Source organism: Phyllostomus discolor, chromosome 12 (genome assembly GCF_004126475.2).
Source record: "Phyllostomus discolor isolate MPI-MPIP mPhyDis1 chromosome 12, mPhyDis1.pri.v3, whole genome shotgun sequence".
NCBI lineage: Eukaryota > Metazoa > Chordata > Mammalia > Chiroptera > Phyllostomidae > Phyllostomus > Phyllostomus discolor.
In genome coordinates, this window is record NC_040914.2 from 49,415,513 (window position 1) to 49,436,789 (window position 21,277).

The 21,277-nt window shown below is 52.7% G+C and overlaps 1 protein-coding gene across 3 annotated transcripts in view; it reads left to right on the forward strand.

Moving 5' to 3' along the window:
- Positions 1 to 20,299, forward strand: part of CYLD (CYLD lysine 63 deubiquitinase) — a 32,104-nt gene extending 11,805 nt beyond the window's left edge. For 2 of the 3 annotated variants that reach the window (XM_028501786.2, XM_036013573.1), the window contains exons 6-18: positions 5,154 to 5,252; positions 6,908 to 7,024; positions 7,673 to 8,052; positions 9,172 to 9,337; positions 10,235 to 10,376; positions 11,557 to 11,679; positions 12,392 to 12,483; positions 13,303 to 13,369; positions 15,654 to 15,786; positions 16,946 to 17,054; positions 17,872 to 17,990; positions 18,230 to 18,446; positions 19,878 to 20,299. In XM_028501786.2, the coding sequence (XP_028357587.1) occupies positions 5,154 to 5,252; positions 6,908 to 7,024; positions 7,673 to 8,052; positions 9,172 to 9,337; positions 10,235 to 10,376; positions 11,557 to 11,679; positions 12,392 to 12,483; positions 13,303 to 13,369; positions 15,654 to 15,786; positions 16,946 to 17,054; positions 17,872 to 17,990; positions 18,230 to 18,446; positions 19,878 to 20,062 (1,949 nt within the window). In that variant the 3' untranslated portion in view covers positions 20,063 to 20,299. The remainder of the gene's footprint in view (positions 1 to 5,153; positions 5,253 to 6,907; positions 7,025 to 7,672; positions 8,053 to 9,171; positions 9,338 to 10,234; positions 10,377 to 11,556; positions 11,680 to 12,391; positions 12,484 to 13,302; positions 13,370 to 15,653; positions 15,787 to 16,945; positions 17,055 to 17,871; positions 17,991 to 18,229; positions 18,447 to 19,877) is intronic. The other variant, XM_036013574.1, reaches the window with a different exon arrangement.
- The last annotated feature ends 978 nt before the right edge of the window (positions 20,300 to 21,277 follow it).

The window sequence follows — 21,277 nt, forward strand, 5'->3', positions numbered from 1 at the left end:
GCTGGCGTGGACGCCAGGGCATCAGGCCCCACAGCTCGGCTCCCGACCACCTCCTTGCCCTGGACCTGCGTGGACACTTGGATACGCAGACCCGCCCGGAAGAGCAGGCTGCTCGGCCTCCCCGTGTGCTTGCAAACGCCGTTTCCATGGAGACGGGTTTTGTCTCTAATTGTATAAAAGCTAAATTTTACTCGCACAAGAATGACAACCGAACAGAACGGTTTGTTTGCCTCCAGTGTTTTTCCGTTACTGCTAGTTCTGCTGCAGAGCTCTCTGGGGTTCCCTGCCGGTCTGCCCATCCGGGTCCTCAGTTTCCTTTTCGGTAGCAACTCGGGGACGGATGTGAGACGGTCTTTGAGACTCCATCTGGCCCCCATGGTCTGCCTTTCCTTGTTCCTCTTGGCCCGACAAGTAAGAAATGCGCGTTGTGCCAACTTAGGAAACGCTTTCTACTTTGCATTAACTTAGTTGGAGGTCTGGCATTCAAATGCAGCTGTATTTAAGTTTTACTCTGTGGAAGTGCGACGTGTCTTGCTTTTCCTGATTTTTCTAACGTCGGTTTTTACTTTCATGTAAATCGGATTTGTGGCCGTCCCTCTGCTGCTTCTCTTAGGAAACACGAGGTGCACTCAGGGAGGGCACGCATTTCTGCATATTTTATCTCGTAATATTTCATTGACCTTTTCCAGCCTGATTGTGAAAATAACACAGTTTAGGATCTGATAAATCAAAGTGCTTGTTAGTGTTACAGTCGATGCCCGTGTTTAACAGGCAGGCTGTAAAGGGCCACCCATTCGCTGAAACACAGCAGGCCCTCTCTTAGCTGCTTTTGGGTGTGGAGGCTTCTGCAGGGAGCAGGACTTCCGACGTGGTCCCCCTCGGGGCTCTCGTGCTAGAGCGGGGCTGTCGGACTCGCCTTCACCCGGCGGCACATCGGCCTCGTGGTCGCCTTCACACTGTTGGTTTTCAAACACGGAACCAGCTTTGCATCTTCGGGGTAAATCTCCTTTTAGTCATAGGATGTAATTCTTGTATGTATTGGTGAATTCTATGCATTAGTGTTGTGTGAAGAATCTCTGTGTCTGTTTTCACGAGAGATACTCACCTGTGGTTTCCTTCCTCTGCCCTGTGCGGCAGCGTGGTGTGCGGGAGCGTGGTGTGCGTGAACAGGGAAGCCACGCCGAAGGGCGGTGAACCGGGGAGAGTTTTTGCCTCTGCTCGTTTCTGGAAGAGATTGGGTGGAGTTGAGGTCAGTTCTTTAACTTTTGGTAGAATTATCCAACTAAACTGTGTGGCTCCGCAGGTTCCTTTTTTGTGCGTGAGCTTTGGAATTATAAATCCATTTTTGTAACGATCATGCCACTCTCAGGGAGTGGCGGAAGCCTGTGTTTCCCAGAAGTGGGTCCGTAGCACCTGAGTTGTCGATCTGATGCGTGTCCGGTTCTCGTTGTGCTCCTTTGTCGCTCTTATGCTGGCTGTGCGATCCGTGACGACGTCTCCCGTTCCATTCCTGCTGCTGGTGTATGGCTTCCTTCTTTCACGGCCGTCTCGCTAGACCTCTGCCTGTTCTCGTGGCCTTTCAGAGAGCCAGCCTTTTGTTACTCTGATTTTCTCCATTGTTGTTCTGTTTTCAGTTTGATCGATTTCTGCTCATCATTTCCTTCTGCTTGCTTCAGGCTCTTTTTGCTCTTCTTGACCCAGGTTCTTCAGGTGGGAGCTGGGATGACTGATTTGAAATGTTCCCTCTGTTCACCGTAGGCATTTCGTGCTGTGGGTTGTCTCTCGTCGTTACTTTAGCTGCGTCCCAGACACATGGATAGGCTGTCTCTTCATTTTCGGCTAGTTCAGTGTATTTTTGATTAACTTGGAGGCTTCTTTCTTTAACCCATGGACCATGTAGAACTACATTGTTTAGTTTCCAAGTGTCTGAAGATTTTCCCATGATCTTTCTGTATTATTTCTGGTTTTGTTTTTATTATGGTCAGAAAATGAACTGTGTATAATTTTGAATATTTTGAGTCTGTGTTATGCCCCAGCCTGGTCTGTGATCTGACTCGGTGCGTGTTCCGTCGGCACTTGGAAAGGGCGTGTGTTCTGTTGTTGTGGGGTGCAGTGTTCTCCGAGTGTGGGGTGATTTCCTCGGTCAGTGGGGACGCCCGGTGCTTCTGTGCCCTTGCTGACTCTTGTCTACGTGCTCTTTCCGTTGTTAAGAGTGACGCTGACCTCTCCAAGGTCACTGTAGTATAAGCCCACTTTTTCTTTCATTTCTATCAGTTTTCGATTCACATATTTTGTAGCTCTTTCGTTTGGTGCATATATGTTCAGGATTATTTTGTTTTCTTGGTGGATGACCATTTTTAACTATATAATGTCCTATCTGTATCTAGTGATTTTCTTTGCTCTGAAGTATACCATATAATATATTAATATATCTACTACTGCTATTTTTGTATTGATATTTACATGATATGTTATTCCCAACCTTTTGTATTGAATATGCTATATTATTATATGTGAAGTGAGTTTCTTATGGAGAACATATAGTTGGATCATGTTTTTTTAAAATATTTTCTTAACTTTTTAAAAAGATTTTATTTATTTATTTTTAGAGAGGGAAGGGAGGGAGAAAGAGAGAGAAACATCAATGTGTGGTTGCTGGGGGCCATGGCCTACAACCCAGGCATGTACCCTGACTGGGAATCGAACTTGCGATGCTTTGGTTTGCAGCCTGTGCTCAATCCACTGAGCTACGCCAGACAGGGCTGGATCATGTTTTTAAATCTACTCTGCCAATATCTGTCTTTTAATTGTTCTATTTATGCTACCAACAGTTCTAAATTATTGTAAATTATTTACATTTATAAATTATGTATAAATTATTAGAACTGAAGTCTAACATTTTGTATTCTCTTTCTTTTCTCTCTCTTTAATTTCTCTATTTTTTCCCCTGCCGCCTTCTAGGTTATTTGAACGTTATTTATAATCCATTCTGATTTATCTCTAGTATTTTTGAACCCATCTGTTTATATAGGTTTTTTAGTAATTACTGTAGGTATTACATTATGCATACCTATCTAATCAGAGTTTACTGATGACATGATTTTATCAGTTTGATGAAAGTGCAGCAATCTTACCTCCCTTTTTTATACCCCTTTACTCTTTCCCCTTATAATATCATTGCCTTAAATATTTCCTTGACATACATTTAGAACCACACCAGTGTTACAATGTTTGCTTCAACCATAAGCGTAATTGGAAACTCAATGGAAGAAGGGAAGCCTGGTGTATTTAATCACATTTTTCTCTCTGTGTCATTCTTCCTTCCTTTCTAATTGTCCAGGATTCCTTGTTTGATCATTTCCTTTTTCTTTAGAGAACTTCCTTTGGCCATTCTTTTAGCACAGGTCCGCAGGTGACAGATTACCTTAGTCTTCCTCCATCCAAGAAGAATGGCTTTGTGTGCATGGAGTTCCGTAGGCATGTCTCTTCCTCAAAACTGACACTTGGTCCCCCCTCAGGCAAAGTTCTGGCAGGAGACAACCACTGTCCCCAGCTTCAGTGCCCTCCATACTCCTGGTCCGGGGGACACCCCGCCCCCCATCTGCAGCAGAATGGGCACCACCGGCTCACGCCCCGGCCCTCGGGTCCTGCCTGGCTGCCTCCGTGAGGACCGTTGGCAGCCTTTGTTGGGGTCCCTGTGAACTCGGGTGCACCCAGATTACGGGGCACCCGTGAACGTCTCTCTAAAGTAGCCGTACTTAAATCGGTAGCTGGAATTCGTCTTAGTCGATTTATGTGCTATGACTCGGGAACTTTTGCCAGTGAGTAAGTTTTACCCTCCACAGCAGCGCTCCCGTGTGATATTTGAGTGGTAGCCTCGGAAAAGTACTAGGAAATAGCTTTTCTTTTACTGTACCACTGGGTTAAAACCATGGGCATTTAGTATGATTTCTAAATTAAGACAATATTTTCTTTAATCATATTCGGAGACATTTAGGATATAGTTTAACAATGCATTTTCCTCTCCTTCAACCGTGGAAAAAAGTTACCAAGCATCATTTAGATATAATTTAGTGTTATTTCCTTTTCCTTAAAAAAAAGGCCTTCTCCTGGTATTTAAAATATGAAATTTTCCCACTTTTTTTCTTTCTGTTCTCTGAAACCCACTGCGGTACTGTCGTCTTTGCTGGCGCACAGCTGCGGCAGGCGTGCCCGAGTGCCACGCTGGACTCCACGCTCCACGCGTGTGTGGTCGAAGTCGGCAGGGGGTGCGCCCCAGACTGACTTTTCCTCATTCACTTGATCAGCACTGGTGACTATCTTGTGAAGATCACAAGCTTAGAGCAGTCTTGGTGTCAGCAAGTTTGCCAAAGTTATGATGCCTATATTTCAAAAAGAAGTTTTTAATGTTTTCTTTAGAAATGTTAGTGATATTTGTCTCTTTCTCTGCATTATTAATCAATGTATAACTCTCTGGGTGTTTCCTACTTATATGTTTGAATACACGTTTATGTTATTGACGTATGTGTGTTTTAAAAAACTGACACATATTTTTAACCAGACTTTTTCCAAACCGTGTTCATGAGTGACGGTAATCTGAGATGCTAAGTAGACTGGCACAAAAAACGTCATCAGATAGGTTACTGTATCCCTGTTGGAGAGATTCAGAGTGCGCACGAGCACATTCAAGTGTCCGGTGTTACACGGCACAGAGGCCGCTTATCTCAGTTCACCGCAGCATTGTCTGGAAGTGTCCTTATGGGGAACGCTTCAGAACACGCTGCGGTGTCCAGGGGACACTGGTTCGGGAGGTCCCGCAGAAAACCGAGAAACCCGACTAGGGGCTAGGGTTTCCTTGGTAGTGTTTTATGATACGAAGTACAATTGAGCAAAGGTGATTAAATTTTCGAGAAGTTAAACCATTTGGCTGAATTGTATTTGAGGTGTCTTATCTCGCAGAAATTCTGTTTTGAAATACAGCGTTGATTGCAGTCCTTTCGATGGCCTTGAAGAATTTGTAAAAACTATTCTGAAAGTGCTGCTTGTTTTTGGTGGAGGGAGATTTTTGTCGTTGATATTGTCCGTATTTACTTGATTGTTTTTCTTCTAGAAGAGGTCGCTTGTATCTTTAAGGAACATGTTTACCGTTTCAGAGAGCGTGACACAGGACAGGAGGCCTCCCAAACTCGCCTTCACGTCAAGAGGTGTTGGGGACAAAGGTCCGTCCGGCCACAGTAAACCAAAGGTTACAGGTATGGCCTGATAGGGTACAGTGCCGGCGCCTCTGTGTACGTGCAGATTGTCTTCTCCCGAACGGTTGCAGTAGTTTGCTGAAATTCTCTGTACCTGGTGTAGCTCAAGCTGCGAGTCCCAACCAACCTCTTTCTGCTGATAAAAAGTGTCCAGTGAGGACCTGTGTCTTTTGCTGGCATCACCCGGTTTTGGAAACTTCCTGCTCGTGACATTTGTATATTGTTTAGAGTTGCAACTGGACAAACTGATCATACGGGGTGGGCACGAGTAGGGTTACAGTTGTGAGTAGGTGAAACACAGAGTTTATTCTTGTGTGGTTACTCACTGGTTATCGTACGGTTTCCTGCGTGAACAGCTGTAAGCCGACCGCCATCCCACCCCACACGTGGCTAATGTCACAGTGGACACAGTGCCCTGGAGAGCGGATGAATTTCCCTAGCTAGATGTGGCGCAAATGAAACTCCAGATCGCCAGGCAAACATGTTTGTCTCTCTTCCAGAAACTCCCCAAAATAGATGTAGAGTTCTTAGCTTTAATTTTTTTTTGTTAGCTTCCACAGATTTCATAGATTTATAGGATGGTAGTTACATAAGCTAAACAGCTCATTTAAAAAGCTGTAAGAATTTTTATTAACTCAGATGTGGGCTAGAGAAGAGAATTTTTTCTCAGTTGTCTAGTGAACAAAACTATTTCTGCTCATTTAGAAGGAAATTGTACTTTAGAAATATTTTAAGTGACATCGGACCCTGGGAAACTTAGGATTCAATAAAATATATAGGTAATAGTATTTTTATGCTAACCTATAGTCTATTGTAGGTAGGGTAGCTCAAACATGCTACTCCCAATTAAATATAAATAGCCTAAATATTTTCTTAAGACCTGTGTGCTACTTATGCTTAGCAGACCTTGGTCGTGGGTGTAAACCATAGAGCTCCCTGCTCCAAGTGGAAAGACAGCTCGGATTTTTGTGTGGATTCCGGAGACCCCGTTGCTCGCACCCGCAGCCTGGCCTCCCAGTACCGCACCAGGGCAGGGTCTTGAAATGTCTGTGACGAAGCCACGCCAGCTCTGTGTTACACTTAAGGCATCTGAGACCTCAGAAATAACACCGCTTCACCTTCTCAAGGATGTGAAGGGATTACGCAAGGGATGTGATGATCAGCCGTTCTAAAACGTTTAAACGTTAGGTTTTCAAGCTGAGTTTGCTCGCTGGCCTGTGTGCGGTGGTTGAAGATACCTCCTTCTGAGAGCGGCTCTCCTGGGGTAACAGGTTACGCTGGCGAGCCCGCAGGCTCAGCGGACGAAATCGGGGCGTGCCGATTTCGACGTTAGGAAGTAAGCCGTAGCACACGAAATGGCTTAAAAACTTTTTTAAAAAATAAAAGTAGTTTGTTTAAAAATACATATGTGGTTTTCTTTAAACTTACCCCTTTCCCCTTCTCTATGGAGTCTCGGTGGCAAGAGTCTTTTTGCCGCTGCCAAGATGGCCCAGAGTTGTAAGAGCTGAAGACGATAACAGAACACAGCGTGTCCGTGCACATCTGTTGGCCGTGTGAACGCTCGTTAATGTCATGTGAATACTAGTTTCTCTTATAGAAAAAACTTCCGAGGCATGTCAACTTTATTTTTAAAGGGAGCTTTTCTTGTTTCGTAGGATCTACCTCGGACCCTGGGAGCAGGAACCGATCTGAATTATTTTACACCTTAAATGGGTCTTCCGTTGACTCGCAGCCGCAGCCGAAGTCCAAGAACACGTGGTACATCGACGAAGGTAACCCACCACTGCAGCATTCTCCCCGACGCTCTTTTTCACGCGTCGGAGAAAAGTGGCTTTTCCACGAACACGTGTAGTCTTGGGAAGGAGAGTGAGCAGGCCGTTCTTCGTTAATACTGCTGAGCCGGAGTATCGCACACAAGCTGAACCGCACCACCGAGATGAGTAGGATATTTAGGAAGTGTATTAGCAGCTCCTTCTCTCACCCTGACTGATCTGTTGAGGGCAGAAGACCTCTCGAATCCATGAATCACCTAAAGGCTTTTCTGTCTGGGCCTTTCTCTCTTTAACACCCCCCCCCCCCCCCGCCCTTGGAAAAGCTTGCCCTTCCCTTGGTTCTGGGACGTCTCATTCTCCCGGTTTGGTCTTTTCTTCTTTCATCTCTTTGACACGTGTTTTTTGGGAACTGAGCTCCGTGCCACACATTCTCCCGGGCATGGAGGTCACGTGTGCTTTTTGGGTGCTTTTTGGTGGGACAGTTGGGTGCCGTTCTCAGAGGCAGCACGTGGGGGTGGGGGGTGTGGCGAGCCCTGCCGGAGAGGCCAGGCGGGCGCTTGGACTCTGTGTGCGTATTAACTTTTAGGGCCGTGGGGCCTACCCAGTATTCTTGAGTGCGTGTCTCTAATTCAGAACAACTGTTCCTAGTTGCCGAAGACCCTGCAAAGTCGCTCACGGAGCTGTCTCCGGATTTCGGGCAAGCCTCGCCGCCCCAGCAGCCCCCGTCCGCGAGCTCGCTGTCCAGCGAGAACAGGTTCCACTCGCTGCCATTCAGCCTGACGAAGACGCCCAGCGCCAACGGGAGCATCGGCCACAGCCCGCTCTCCCTGTCCGTGCAGTCCGTGATGGGGGAGCTGAACAACGCCCCCGCGCAGGACAGCCCCCCGCTGGCCGTGTCTCCGGGGACCTCGCATGGCCTGGAGGTGGGCTCGCTGGCCGAAGTCAAGGAGAACCCGCCGTTCTACGGGGTGATCCGCTGGATCGGGCAGCCGCCGGGCCTCAACGAGGTGCTGGCCGGGCTGGAACTGGTAACTCCGTTCAACCTAAAATCGCCCTCCCTTGCTCTCCGGGGTTTTGTACACATTTTCCCTCCTTGTATGCTTTTGGGGGAAATGTTAACATTTGTCAGAAAAACCTTCCCTCGCCAACAATTTTATTACCATGTTGCCTGGCTCTCTCTGCCGCCACTGAGCGTCTGATTGATCACTTGTCCCTAAGTGGTAGTTGGTCCATGTCCCCGGAGCGACAGTGGTTTGAGGTCGGTGTGTTTGGGCTCGTTCTGTTAGGACTCCGTAAGGACAGCAAAGCCGTCAGCGGCTTTTCCTCCTTGGCCCCCCGCCCCCCTTCAGTTCTAGTGTTTGGATCACTGGCTTTAAGGTTAATCACCACTTTAAGAAATCTTTTGGGATCTTTGCCAGAGGGAGCGAGTTTCCCTTTGGTGATGAGGAAAATACATTGTTTGACATTTCATAATGAGGAGAGGAGAATTTGAGTACATTTAGCTTTTATTTAAATATTCCCTATTTCATTTGGTTGCATGCTAGTGAATGCTATTTTGGGGGGTTGGTAAGATGAATAGCCTCTTCTACCCGCCCCCTCCCTCCCCTTCCCCCAGTTTTAGTACTTTTGGAACAGATGAAGGAAAGTTAGTAAACCAGGGAAGGTTCAAGCGTGTATTCTGAAGGGAATTCCATCAAGAACTTCATGTTGGATTTAGGAGTTAATTTGTTTTCTTTCTTTCATTTTTTAAAAAAGATTTTATTTATTTATTTTAGACAGAGGGGAAGAGGGGGAAAGAGGGAGAGAAAAAAAATCAGTGTGTGGTTGCCTCTGGCACGCCCCCTACTGGGGACCTGGCCCACCGTGTAGGCATGTGCCCTGACTGGGAATCGAACTGGCGATCTTCTGGTTAGCAGGCCGGCACTCCATCCACTGGTGAGCCACACCAGCCAGGGCGAGGAGTTAATTCCTTAAATCACCAGCCGTGGCCCGAAGTCCTGATCAGGGAACCCCTCTCCCCGATGCAGTTCTCAGTACAGGTGTGACGCGGGGATTCAGAACAAGGGCACACTCGCCACGAGCCGTAGTCCTTGCGCGCTGCCTTGGCCAGAAGCAGAGTCACGCACGCGGGCGCGTCTCTTTTCCAGGAGGACGAGTGCCCGGGCTGCACGGACGGGACCTTCAAGGGCACCCGCTACTTCAGCTGCGCCATGAAGAAGGCGCTCTTCGTCAAGCTGAAGTGCTGCCGGCCCGACTCCAGGTTCGCCTCCCTGCAGCCGGTGTCCAACCAGATCGAGCGCTGCAACTCCCTAGGTGCGTGCGCGCCGGCCACCCACCGGCCCCGACCCCGAGCCGCCGCGCTGGCCCTGTCGCGGCGTGTTCCTTGCCGGGACCGGGACCGTCAGGCTTCAACGTCGCTCAGAGCGGTGGCCTGGGGACCCTGTGAGGAGGTTGCAGTTACCCAAGGGGGACACTTCTAAAAAGTCTTAGGAAAACGCGTCGGAGGCTTAAAAAGTGAAAAGCAGCGGGGGTTTATTTTCCTCTTCCTGCTGATCACCAGCACTTAATTTTCAGCAGCACGGGGGGTGGGGTGGGGGCCTGTCTGGGCCCCGGGCGTCCCTCTCGGTGGGTGTGGGGTTCAAGGGGCGCGCCGGGCGCAGCAAGGAGTCAGCATCACCTTGTAAGAAGTAGTTCCGACCTCCAGACGCGGGGTGGACCCCGTCGCTGGTGACGGGCAGGTGCCCGGGGCTGTCCCCTGTGCCTCCCTTCCGGCTGACAGCGGCGAAGCACGTTGAGGGTTCAACAGATGCAAACAGGAAAACCGTCCTCATGGAAAAGAATTTCAGTGCCGCTGAAACGGCACTTGGGAATTTTGCTTCTCTTTTTCCTATTTGAAAAGGAGCCATCTTCAGACAAGTAATACAATATTTGGGGAGAATATTTCACTGGGCAGGTGGCTAATTGCTCAGCGTTCTGAGGCGTTTTCTGACTCGCGGCGGGAGCGAGGCGGCAGGTGCGCGCTGGCGTTTGTTTGCCGCACGCCGGGCTGAGACACAGCTCGCCAGCACCTGCCCCCGACTCGGCTCCCAGGTGGGGAGTGCACTTGGCATCACGACGCAAAAAAGTATTTTAAGCGAAGACATATACAGGGATGCCTGTTGCCGTTGTTTAAGAGAATCGCTTCGTTCGTTTTTATTTTTTTCTCTGCAGCCTTCGGAGGCTACTTAAGTGAAGTAGTGGAAGAAAATACTCCACCCAAAATGGAGAAGGAAGGTTTGGAGATAATGATCGGAAAGAAGAAAGGTATCCAGGGGCATTACAATTCCTGTTACTTAGACTCGACCTTATTCTGGTGAGTTTAACATCATGGGCAGGAGGCCTGCAGCGCCCCAGGGGCAGGGGTGTGTGTGTGTGTGTGTGTGTGTGTGTGTGAGAGAGAGAGAGACAGAGGGGGTGGGGGTGGGGGAGAGCCTGCTAGCTGCCTCTGTGGAGAGCCGCTGGGTGTCTGGGGTCGGGGGTCAGGGGCGGTGTGCATCCCGCCGTACACCCCTTGGAGGCTGTTGACTGTCGTCTCGTGAACCTGCAAGAAAATTAGCGTAAGACGTAGTGCAGTGAGGGACGGCTCAGAGGTGAGAGACGGTGTCCCGGCAGAGCCCCCCGCCTCCGGAGAGCCTGCGGCCGAGCACGGACCTGCGGGACGAGGCGCGGTGTCTCCGGGCGCACCAGCAGGGGGCCGCCGGCTGGGTGTGCGTGTGCCCCGGGTGGAGGCGCTCCCACGGCCCCTGCGCCGTGAAGCATCGCTGTGCTGTCCCTGGGGGCCCGGCTGCCCGCGCAGTGTCGGCTGTCAGCAGCCCAGGGGGCGGTGTCCCCTCTGAGGAGTGGACTGGGCGCACTGCCCGAGACCTGCCCGCTGTCCGCAGCAGGACAGGGGCGTTGGGGAGTTAATGAGGCATTGAGACGTTAAAGGCAGGAGGAAGAACTGCAACGGTGGGCCAGTTTGGGGGGCTGGCTACTTGGTCTCTCCGACGTGCTGACTAAAGCAACAGTCGATACCCCGTTCTTCAGGTTTCCTGATGGAGCGTCCCGTTAGCCAAGGGCTGTCTCTCTTTGAGACCCGCAAGTGCCTGCTGTCAGCCGCTCGCAAGAGAGTTTTGTATTTCAAGGAGTTTAGGCCTCTGCACGGGGTGCGGGCAGAGACTCAGGTTTGCCGGCCCCGCTCCTGGTTTTCCCAGAGAAGTTTCCCCGACCCCCCGACGGCCCGGTTTTACCCTCTCGCACCGGCGGTCTGCAGTCTGCCTTCTGGGTGTCAGTGATCTTCCGATGCTGGAAGGGCCCCCAGGCCAGGGAGCCTGGCCGCGGGACGCCCGGCAGGGTCTCGGGACCCCGTCGTGGCGGGAACACACCGCTGTGCGTGTGACCTGCGGGTCCTCTCCTCACAGTCTTTGCAGGGCGTGCTTCTCAAAAACAAAACAAAACAAAACCAAAACCAAAACCGTCTACAGCGTGGGGAAAATGTCCTTTTCGTCTCGCAGCCTGTTTGCCTTTAGCTCTGTCCTGGACACGGTGCTGCTGCGGCCCAAGGAGAAGAACGACGTGGAGTATTACAGCGAGACCCAGGAGCTGCTGCGCACGGAGATCGTGAACCCGCTGAGGATGTGAGTGCGCGCTCCGTGCTCCGTGTGTGTGTGTGTGTGTGTGTGTGTGCGTGTGTGCGTGTCGGCGCGGAGAGCGGAGAGGGGACCGAACCGCCGGTGTGGCCTCGGCTCTGAGACGAGCCGTTGTGACCGGCCCGTGGTCGGCCCGTGGTCGGCCCCTGGTGCCTCTGACGGCTCTCCCAGAGCGGTTGTGAGAATGAGGATTCGGTCGCCACCGATATGAAGCACGTCGGGTGCCCCCGTGTTGGGACAGAGAGGAGAGGGGGTGTCCCGGTCGCCACGCCACGCGGGGGGAGAGGGCAGGCTGACTTCCAGTTTCCCCGCGCTGCCCACCCCTGCCCGCGGGCTGGTGCGCCCCTCAGCGCTGCAGCGACGGGCTCTCTGTCTCAGGACCGTGTGTTCCGTCCCACCAAGTTGGTTTTCACTTCTTAAGCAAATAGCGCTTACAAACCAGTCACAGTAAATTAAAAATAGTTTCCTCGTGCTAGTGCGTGATAGTTAGTTTCAGGGTCTGACAGTGTCTGGGATAAGTCTGGTCCTGGAACCCTGGTTTTCCAAGGCACAGGCAGAAGCCTGTGTCCTGTCTTCCACAGACAATGGTCCCGTCTGCTGACTCGTGGTATGCTAAAGGCACATGAGACGTGTGGCCGTCAGACCGTGTCATTAGTTTAGGGTGTACGTGAGGGTTCACCCCCGTTTTTTACTAACGCAGATACGGATACGTGTGCGCGACAAAGATTATGAAACTGAGGAAAATACTTGAAAAAGTGGAGGCTGCATCAGGATTCACGTCGGAGGAGAAAGGTGACTGTCCCTCCTTTCAGGACGGGCCCTCGGAGCCACCAGAGGGCGCGCGCTAAGTCCCTGGCTGGACCGTGCGCCTGCGTCGCTTCGGGAGTGCGTTTGAAACCGGGAACGCCCCTGTGATGGGCCATCTTCCCCCGTTTGCTCCCAGTGCCGGCTCCCCCTAAAGGGGGCGCTGGTCTGGAACAGTGAGCTCCGGCAGAAACTGCCCGGCTCTCGCGTGCCCACTGCACGGGGAGGAGGGTCGCCCCTCCCACCCCGCAGTGGTGGGGGGTCCCTGTCCCCCCTCCTGTCCCTGCTGTCCCCCCTCCGCACCTCTGTGCGGTGAAGGCTGCAGGGCGCCGCCCGCACTGTCCCCCGAGCTGTCCTTGTCACGGAGGGAGTAGCTCTGTGGTCCGAGTCAGCATTTCAATCCGTTCACCACGGATCTACTCAGAGGCTCAGCTCTGGACTCCGAGTGTGTTCCCAGCCTGTGGCGACTGGCCGGGACGTTCAGAGACTCAGTAATTGTTTAACCATCAGGAAAGACAAGGTGGCGTTTCAGACTTCATCCCGCCTCCCCTGAACCCCTCCAAACAAAGTTACTTCACTCTGTGTGCGTTATTACACCGTTTCAAATGCAATAAAGTTATAACGAAATGAGAACTTAGTACTTTATCATACCCTTTGTATTTTTAGTTAGGAAACCTTGAGAACTATGCTTTTAATTGAAACAAGATTGATTATGGCATTGAATTCAGTAGAAGAATGTGACTTATAAAAAATAGAATGATTTAAAAGTTTTGCCAGTGACTCATTTGATTTTTTATTTTCTCCTAGATCCTGAGGAATTCTTGAATATCTTGTTTCATCAAATTTTACGGGTAGAACCATTGTTAAAAATAAGGTAATTTAAACATTTTTATAGAAGCATTGGAAAGGGGACAGCCCTCATTTCCACGCCACCATCCTTTGGGAATGCATTCTTCAGGGATTCCTTAACATTGTATTTGTTTCGGGATCTTCGTATGGGAGTTTTCCACAGTGCAAGTGGATCTTAATCGTTGTGTTCTCTATAGTTTTATACTCGAGGGACGAATCCAGTGTATGTGTGTGGTTTTGATTTCAACCTCAGTAACACATACCATTGCAGATCATTTCCTTACGAAAGTATATGCGAATACTTTTTAACCTAGATTAATGAGCCCTCTTAAGGTGATCTTATTCCAACCTCATCAAACACAGTGAGGACACTGATTTCGAGTCCCCATCCCTCAGTTAATCAGCTCCTGTTCCTGGCTGTGTAGCCCCGTCATCTTCTCTCCATCCAGAGCGAAAGCCTTGAATGTGTAATATGGTGAAGCTCTTAGTGAGAGCTTCCGAGTGATGAACTGTCTGAGCACTTTGGATGCTGAACCTTTTTATGCTTGACCGTGGGTGTCTCTGCTGAGAATCTTGCTGACACATTACTTGTTCCCCTGAAAGCTAATCACAGACGAGAACTCGTACTCAGTTTGTCCTGAGTGAGAGGTGTTGGCGGCCAGTGCTGCCCTGGCGGTTGGGCAGGGGCGGGGCTGGCAGTGGCAGCATTAGATTCCGGGGCTGCTGTGGGTGCTCTAACTAGCGAACACCAGAGTACACGCTTGTCATCTATTCAGAGGCGGCAAGGCTGTATGTGTGCCTGGAAAACTCTAGAGAACAGTTTGGAAACTACTAGTATTGAGACAAGAATCTGTAATTTGACCATTTAGGAAAACACTGTGGTGAAATCAACACTATTTCTGTATACCCTTTTTGCAAATATGAAAAGGATAATTTCTTACATTATGGAAATATGAATTGCCAAGAAATCAATTTTATGGAGATAGATTTTTTTTTAAAAGACACACACAGAATTGAAAGGTGATTTGATTAATTAGTGAGGAAGTTTGTGTTCTAGATAGGAAGATTAAATAACTTAAAGACGCTAATATTTTTACAAAATAATTTGCATAAAAGCAAGACCTTAACTTTTTTTTTAAACTCTGAAGTGACTTTAGAGTTCTCTACGAGATGAAATGGGTGGAGAAACTGAAGTTTTTACTTTTAAGAACCACAAGCTCTGAAGGCAAAGCACCAGACAGGGGCAGTGCGGTGCTGGCGCCAGGTCAGGGATCCGGGTTGGCAGGTGTGAACAGAAAGCTCGCAGACAGAACTCAGTCGCTGCGGCATTTCGGCCTTCCCACACAACCGGGGCAGGGCAGGTCCCGGCCCGGCGCACCCGAGGACATCACGCACTCCCCGGGGCGACACGGGCGGTGCCGCCCGGGTCCTCGGGGTGCCCGGAGGGACCCGACGCAGGAGCAGAATACAGTATGTGCGTGTGTGTGTGTATGCACACACACATATGCATCGCCGTATAAACTGTGGGACCGGGAAGGGGGCCTCACAGGATGCCGCAGGCACAGACGAGGAGAGGGTGGCCCCTGTGGAGGGAAGATCTGAAGGAATGGCCCGGAAGGCAGGCAGCGGAGAGGGAGAAGGAGCTGGAAACGAGGCAGAGGGGAGCAGGGCGCACACCCCAGGTTCCGATGGGGATTCCAGGCGGTGGCGCCAGAGAGAACAGGGACTTGCCGGGAGGTGCCCATCCTGCTCCTGGTGGCGGGTCCTTCACCCAGAAAGGATGGGTGCGGCCCAGGGGTCTGGGGGGTCCGCCCCATTCAGGAGTGTGGGGCCCGTTGTCCCGTTTGGAGCATCAGGTGCCGTTGGCTGCCCTGCAGATTCGGCCAGTACCAAGGCGAGTGCTGTTTACCCCATTTACAATGATACCCAAACATCATCCAAATGTTTTTTAAATGTTTACAAAATAAATAATGCACTCATATTGGCATCGTTCAGTTGAACCGAGTGATTTTAGCTTCTGGTTATGATGCCACAGTGCTTCCTGGTTGTGGCATTATTCCATCGTTTTTCTCCTGGCCACGGGGCATGTGTCGGTGTGAAACCTAGAACAGGAGGCCGTGTGCGAGGTGTGTGCACAAAGGCCCTGGCTCACTTCCCTCGTGACCGTCTCCGCCCCCTCGTTCTGAGCGTCCGAATTTGCACCGCCATTTGCGTGCTAATCGGTCCTCAGATCCTGCGGGGGCAGCTTCACCTTTTGATCTGAGTGTTTCAAAAATAAATTATGGGTTTTTTTTTCTGTATTCTTTTAGGTCGGCAGGGCAAAAAGTACAAGACTGTTACTTCTATCAAATTTTTATTGGAAAAAATGACAAAGTTGGAGTTCCTACAATGCAACAGTTGTTGGAATGGTCTTTTATCAGTAGTAACCTGAAGTTTGCAGAGGTTAGTGACCATTGCTTGTATAGTATATGAAAGTTCTTAGGCCCTGGCTGGTGTGGCTCAGTGGGTTGAGTGCCGGCCTGGGAACCAAAGGGTCTCTGGTTCAATTCCCAGTTGGCACATGCCTGGGTTGCGGGCCAGGTCCCCAGTAGGGGGCGCTCGAGAGGCAACCACACATGGATGTTTCTCTCCAACTCTTTCTCCCTGCCTTCCCCTCTCTAAAACCAAACAAACATCATCTTAAAAAAAAGAGAAAGTTCTTAGGATTCTTAAGACCACTGGCGGATTCAGTAACTGTGACTCGTAACCCACTGAGAACAGTTAGGAACACAGACTGGCAACAAAACACCAGTTTAAAGAAACTGCAGCGTTTCAATTTTGTCCTTGTAACAAATGCTTTAGAGTTAAGATGGAACTTTTTGGATTTTTTTATGCCAAAGAAATACTAAGTTAATGTGTCATTTGGAAACTTTTAAGTAGTTTAAACAAAGAAGATGTATGTTCTTTAAAAAAAAAGTTATTTTGCCCAATTTAACCTTTTGCCCGAGCACACTCTCCGAGTGTCCAGAAAAGAACGTTCGAGCCGTTCGCGCAGTGAGTAAGAGGCAACTCGAACTCACTCACGTCGCCGCTGCCGACGGACCAGTGGTGCCGTCGTTTCCTTTCACCCTCCATCGAGCGTCTCCGTGACGCGGGCGGTCGCGCACGCTGCCCGTTCTCGTCATGTGCGTGTCCGAGGGGGGATGTTCTCGTGAAACCCTCACGGCTACGGCCGTGATCTGTGCGTTCAAACGTGAGGAGCCGTGCCCTTCAGCCGCGGCAGTGTCTGTATCATCCAGGCAGGAGCAGGCCTTCCCGAACCTCTGGAAAATACAGCCCCAGGGCAGGGCGTGGCTCCCGGCCGCCTCCCTGCTGTTTGAGACCCGGGGCTGCCGGCCTGCGAGAGCCCTGTGTCCGTGTGTCCGTGTGTCTGTGTGTCCACGGGACGGGCGGCCGGAGGCCTTGGAGCTCATTGCGGCTCCCGCTCGACGGGCCGTCGGGGTGGCGGCGGACCCACTGCCGGACTCGGCCCCCGTGACGATCAAAGCGTCAGAGGGAAGCAATTCTCTCAGCTCTTTGACTCTAAAAATACACCCTGTTTTTTTCTTTCTTTTTTCTTTAGGCCCCATCATGCCTGATTATTCAGATGCCTCGGTTTGGAAAAGACTTTAAACTATTTAAAAAAATTTTTCCTTCCCTGGAATTAAATATAACAGATTTACTTGAAGACAGTAAGTATCAGAGCTTTCAGTTAGTTCTGTGTGCTTCCCAGGAATGGCCTGCTGGCCATCCTCATTGACTGTAGGAGTGGCAGGGCACCAGGCCTCGGGAGGCAGGCCAGTGCTGAGGGGCCTGGGAACTCGGGGCTGGTCCTTGCAGCCTCAGGGAGTGACTCCAAGGAGTAACCAGGCGTGCCCATGAATATTTCCTCGGTGCCCACGTTACTGTTGGCATGGTGAAGGGGTTGCAAAGGGTCTGTGTCCTAGCGGGAGGCGCGTTCTTGAGGGAGCTGTGGTGGACCCGTGCGGGGAGACCACAGCCCCTGGAGGTCACAGGTTCACAGACCCGTGCGTGTGGACGTGGTCACGCGTGCTGTTAGGTGACGAGGCATGTCGATGCTTCGTCCAAGAGCAGCCACACACACACACACACACACACACACACACAGACACACACGGCTATGTAGAAGTGCAGAGAGCAAGGGGGGACTGGGGAACATCCCCAGTCTCTCGCTACCTGAAACTGTCGACGCCCTCAGACTTCTTCTTCATCCCGTCTCGTATCTTGGAACGTTCGTCCACAGACACGTTGTGATCAGGGGAGAGCGCCCGAGAGTGTATGAGTTAACAACCGTGTCATCGTCCAGGGAGAACGCCCTTGAAGTTACCTGGAATCCATGGAAACCCAGTTTAAGGCTGCTGGGGTTGGGGAGGGAGAGACTGTTTTGAGTCCACGCATGCTGTCCTTTTTGAAGCTGCACTCGTGGCTCCTTTGAATGAAAGAGCGCCTTTGGCAGAGGCCCCTAACCCCCACCCCCGTCCCGCGCAGCCCCCCGGCAGTGCCGCATCTGCGGCGGGCTGGCCATGTTCGAGTGCCGGGAGTGCTACGAGGACTGCGACATCGCCGCGGGCAGCATCAAGCAGTTCTGTGAGACCTGCAACACGCAGGTGAGGGCGGCGGCCGGGGCTGGAGGGCGGGCGGCGGGCTCTGGGGGTGGGAGGGGGGGTGCAGACCTGAGAGTCACTTCTAAAACGTCACGGTCAAGTGGCATCGCCCACGCCTCTTCCGTTCACCGGGCAGACTCCGGCGGAGCCCCCGGCTGCTGGGAACGGGGCTGGGCTCAGGCCGGGGAAGCGCATCCATTGGCGAGAAACACGGGGTTTGGCCCCTTCCTGGTGCCTTACAGGTCCACCTGCACCCCAAGAGGCTGAACCATCAGTACAACCCGGTGTCGCTCCCCAAAGACCTGCCCGACTGGGACTGGCGGCACGGCTGCATCCCCTGCCAGAAGATGGAGCTCTTCGCCGTGCTGTGCATCGAGACGAGCCACTACGTGGCCTTCGTGAAGTACGGCAAGGACGACTCCGCCTGGCTCTTCTTCGACAGCATGGCCGACCGGGACGGTAATGCACCTCCCCTCCGGCCCCCCGCCCCCCGACTGTGGTGGGAGCCGGTCCCAGTGGGGGGGGCAGCCCCTGGGGCCCGAGGGGGGAGTGTGGGAAGCCCTGCTGGGGGCAGGCTGAGGCCTCACTGTGCAGTCACAGCCCTGCAGCCCTGCCGCTGGGGTAGCGACGCCCGCGTGGTGCGGTGCGGACCTACGTGTGGTCCTCGTTAGAGAGAGGACCCTGACCTCCTTATTTCGGGGCCGAGGGGTGTCCTCTCCAGCTTTGCCTCCTCGAACCCCCAGGTTCCTCCCATTTTCTGGACGGGCTGGTAGCCACATGCCCAGGGTGCGTGAGCCAGGCTCTCTGGGAGGCCCAGTGAGTCACCCACCCAGATCCAGACGAGAGGGGAAGGACCCCTGTTCCTCCATCACTAACCCGGAGGCAGAGGGGCCGCAGGGCACTGGGCTGGCATTTAACTCAGCCTCAGTGACCTCAGCGCTGAAGGGCTCTGTGCCGAACCCGTGGTGTCGTCGCCTGAGTGACAACGCTGAGTTTGGAAGAGGGGGGCTGCCTTCTTTGGGGGAGTCGTGTCCAAGCAGCGCTGGCCCCGTGCTAGGCAAGGCTGAGACGCCCCGGGCCCCCGTTCCCCGTCCTCCGCCCTCTGTAAGCTCCTGTCACCGTCTCCCGGCGAGGCCCCCTGCCAGCCTGGGGCGCCCCCCACAGCAGCCTCTGGACCAGGAGCCCAGGCCGTGGGAAGGGCTGGCCAGCCTTCTCTCAGCCCACAGACACAGGGCACAGTGCAGCCCCTCCTGTGTGTGCGTCGCTGCCCCAGGTCCCTGGTCGTTTAACCGTGAGACTCAGAAGCATGGGGCTCAGGCTTTCGGAAAAGCGCCCCCGGCCTGCTGAGCCAGCTCCCCCACGGGGCCCACTGGGGCCCTGCACCCACCCCAGTCACAGCCCCCTTCGGTCTGACACGGGGAAGGAAGGCTGCGAGGGCCGCCCACCGGGGGGGGGGGGGGGTGTGTGTGCTTACATGGAGGAGATAAAGCAGTTCCCTGTGCCATAGCACACAGTCTCGTAGTGGGGACGGGAGGCAGGAACGGGGAGCGCTGCGTGCGGCATGCACCGGTCGTCCTCGCGGCGTGACTCGTGGGCACAGAGGGAGGCCTGGGGAGGGGTTTGGGACTTCTGCTGGCTGCCCATCCTTCCGCCAGTTTTCTTCGTGCTCAGCCCCAGAGCCCTCTCCGAAACCCAGAAGCGGGAAAACTGCCGAGAGCAATGCGAGGCTTTAACCCCTAGAACCCAGACGTCAGATCGGGCCTTCCCGATGCTGACAGTCCGCCTGCCCGCGCTGCAGAGCGGTCCGGTGGCGCGCGCGCGGGCCGGGCCGGGCCGCCACGGGGTGGACACCTGGACCCTGAGCAGACCTCTCCCCCCCTCCGCCCGCAGGTGGTCAGAACGGCTTCAACATCCCCCAGGTGACCCCGTGCCCGGAAGTCCGCGAGTACCTGAAGATGTCTCCGGAAGACCTGCACTCCCTGGACTCGAGGCGGATCCAGGGCTGCGCGCGCAGGCTGCTCTGCGACGCGTACATGTGCATGTACCAGAGCCCCACCATGAGCCTGTACAAGTAGGGGCGGGGGCGGGGGCGGGGCCGGCGCCGCGCGGGGCGGGGCCCGCGGCCTGGCCCCGCGTCCATGGCCGGCGGTGGACGGCTCGGCGGGGGCGGCCCCTCCGACGGGAACGCCTGTGTTGAAAGCAGACTGCTTTGTGTTACTGAAGTATTTAATAAGAAGCATTTTGCACTCTAGAAGTATGTCTATGTTGGTTTTCTAAGAAGTCCAAATGAAGTTATTGATACCAGGAGCTTTCGGTTAAGTGCATTGACCACATGGTATTTTTGGGAGCATCCAATTTTAATTGTGGCCGTTTCCGCCTCTTCTAGTGCGTCGAGAATGTAAATAAATGTGTCTTCTTCATGGATCAAGGCCATGTGATCATTTTTCCTCTGTAGCTAATGCTTGTCTCGAAGACATTTTTTTTTTGTTTTATTTATTAAGAGACCACTTTGGGCCCAGTCATTAAAGTCCTACCGGTGGTGTTCTCTCTCTGTCCTGGGGCTGGGATAAATGAGTGAGTCTGTCACAAAACGTCCTTCTCTGACGTGACCTTCAGGGGGGACTCCGCGTGTCCAGCCCCTGACACTCTGCGTCCATAGTGGCAGCTGCCAGCCTGCGCCTATTGTGGGGCTTTGAGACTCTCCTTTACGGAACGGGCACCGTCAATTCCACGGACATCTCGGAGTGGCAGCTGTCACACTGCACACGCGTGTGGCTCGTGGGAGATGAATCCAGCGTGCGGAACGACTCACTGAAGCTTCCCGGAAGAGACGTGCCAGGCGCCCGAGGCCGTCCGGGACTCAGGGCTGAGCGGTCGACCCCTGGCTTGGACGGCGCTCGGGACACGGAGCGCTCGGAGCGAGATGTCCTGTTTGGTGGGTGGCAGCGGCGTGCTCCTCCTGGTTGCACGAGTAGCAGACGGGTGTTGGTGTGGCGGATGCCACAGAGTGTCCGGGCCGCGTGGCTGCGGGAGACGAGCCGCGTGGGCCGCGGGCATGCAGACGGAAAAGTTGTCACATGTGCACGGCGTAGGACTGCAAAAAACAGTGTCCAGACTTCGTGGGGAGAATCCCAAAATGATTTCCTTAAAGGCACGTTTACCCCTCGGCTTTTCATCCCGTTTGCTGACACTTACCAGCTTGACCCACCGCAGTGAGGCCCTGAGATTCCTGCGTCCTGTCGTTTTTTTCATCGTTGAAATGAGGGTGCAGAGCTCCTGCATAGGGGTTT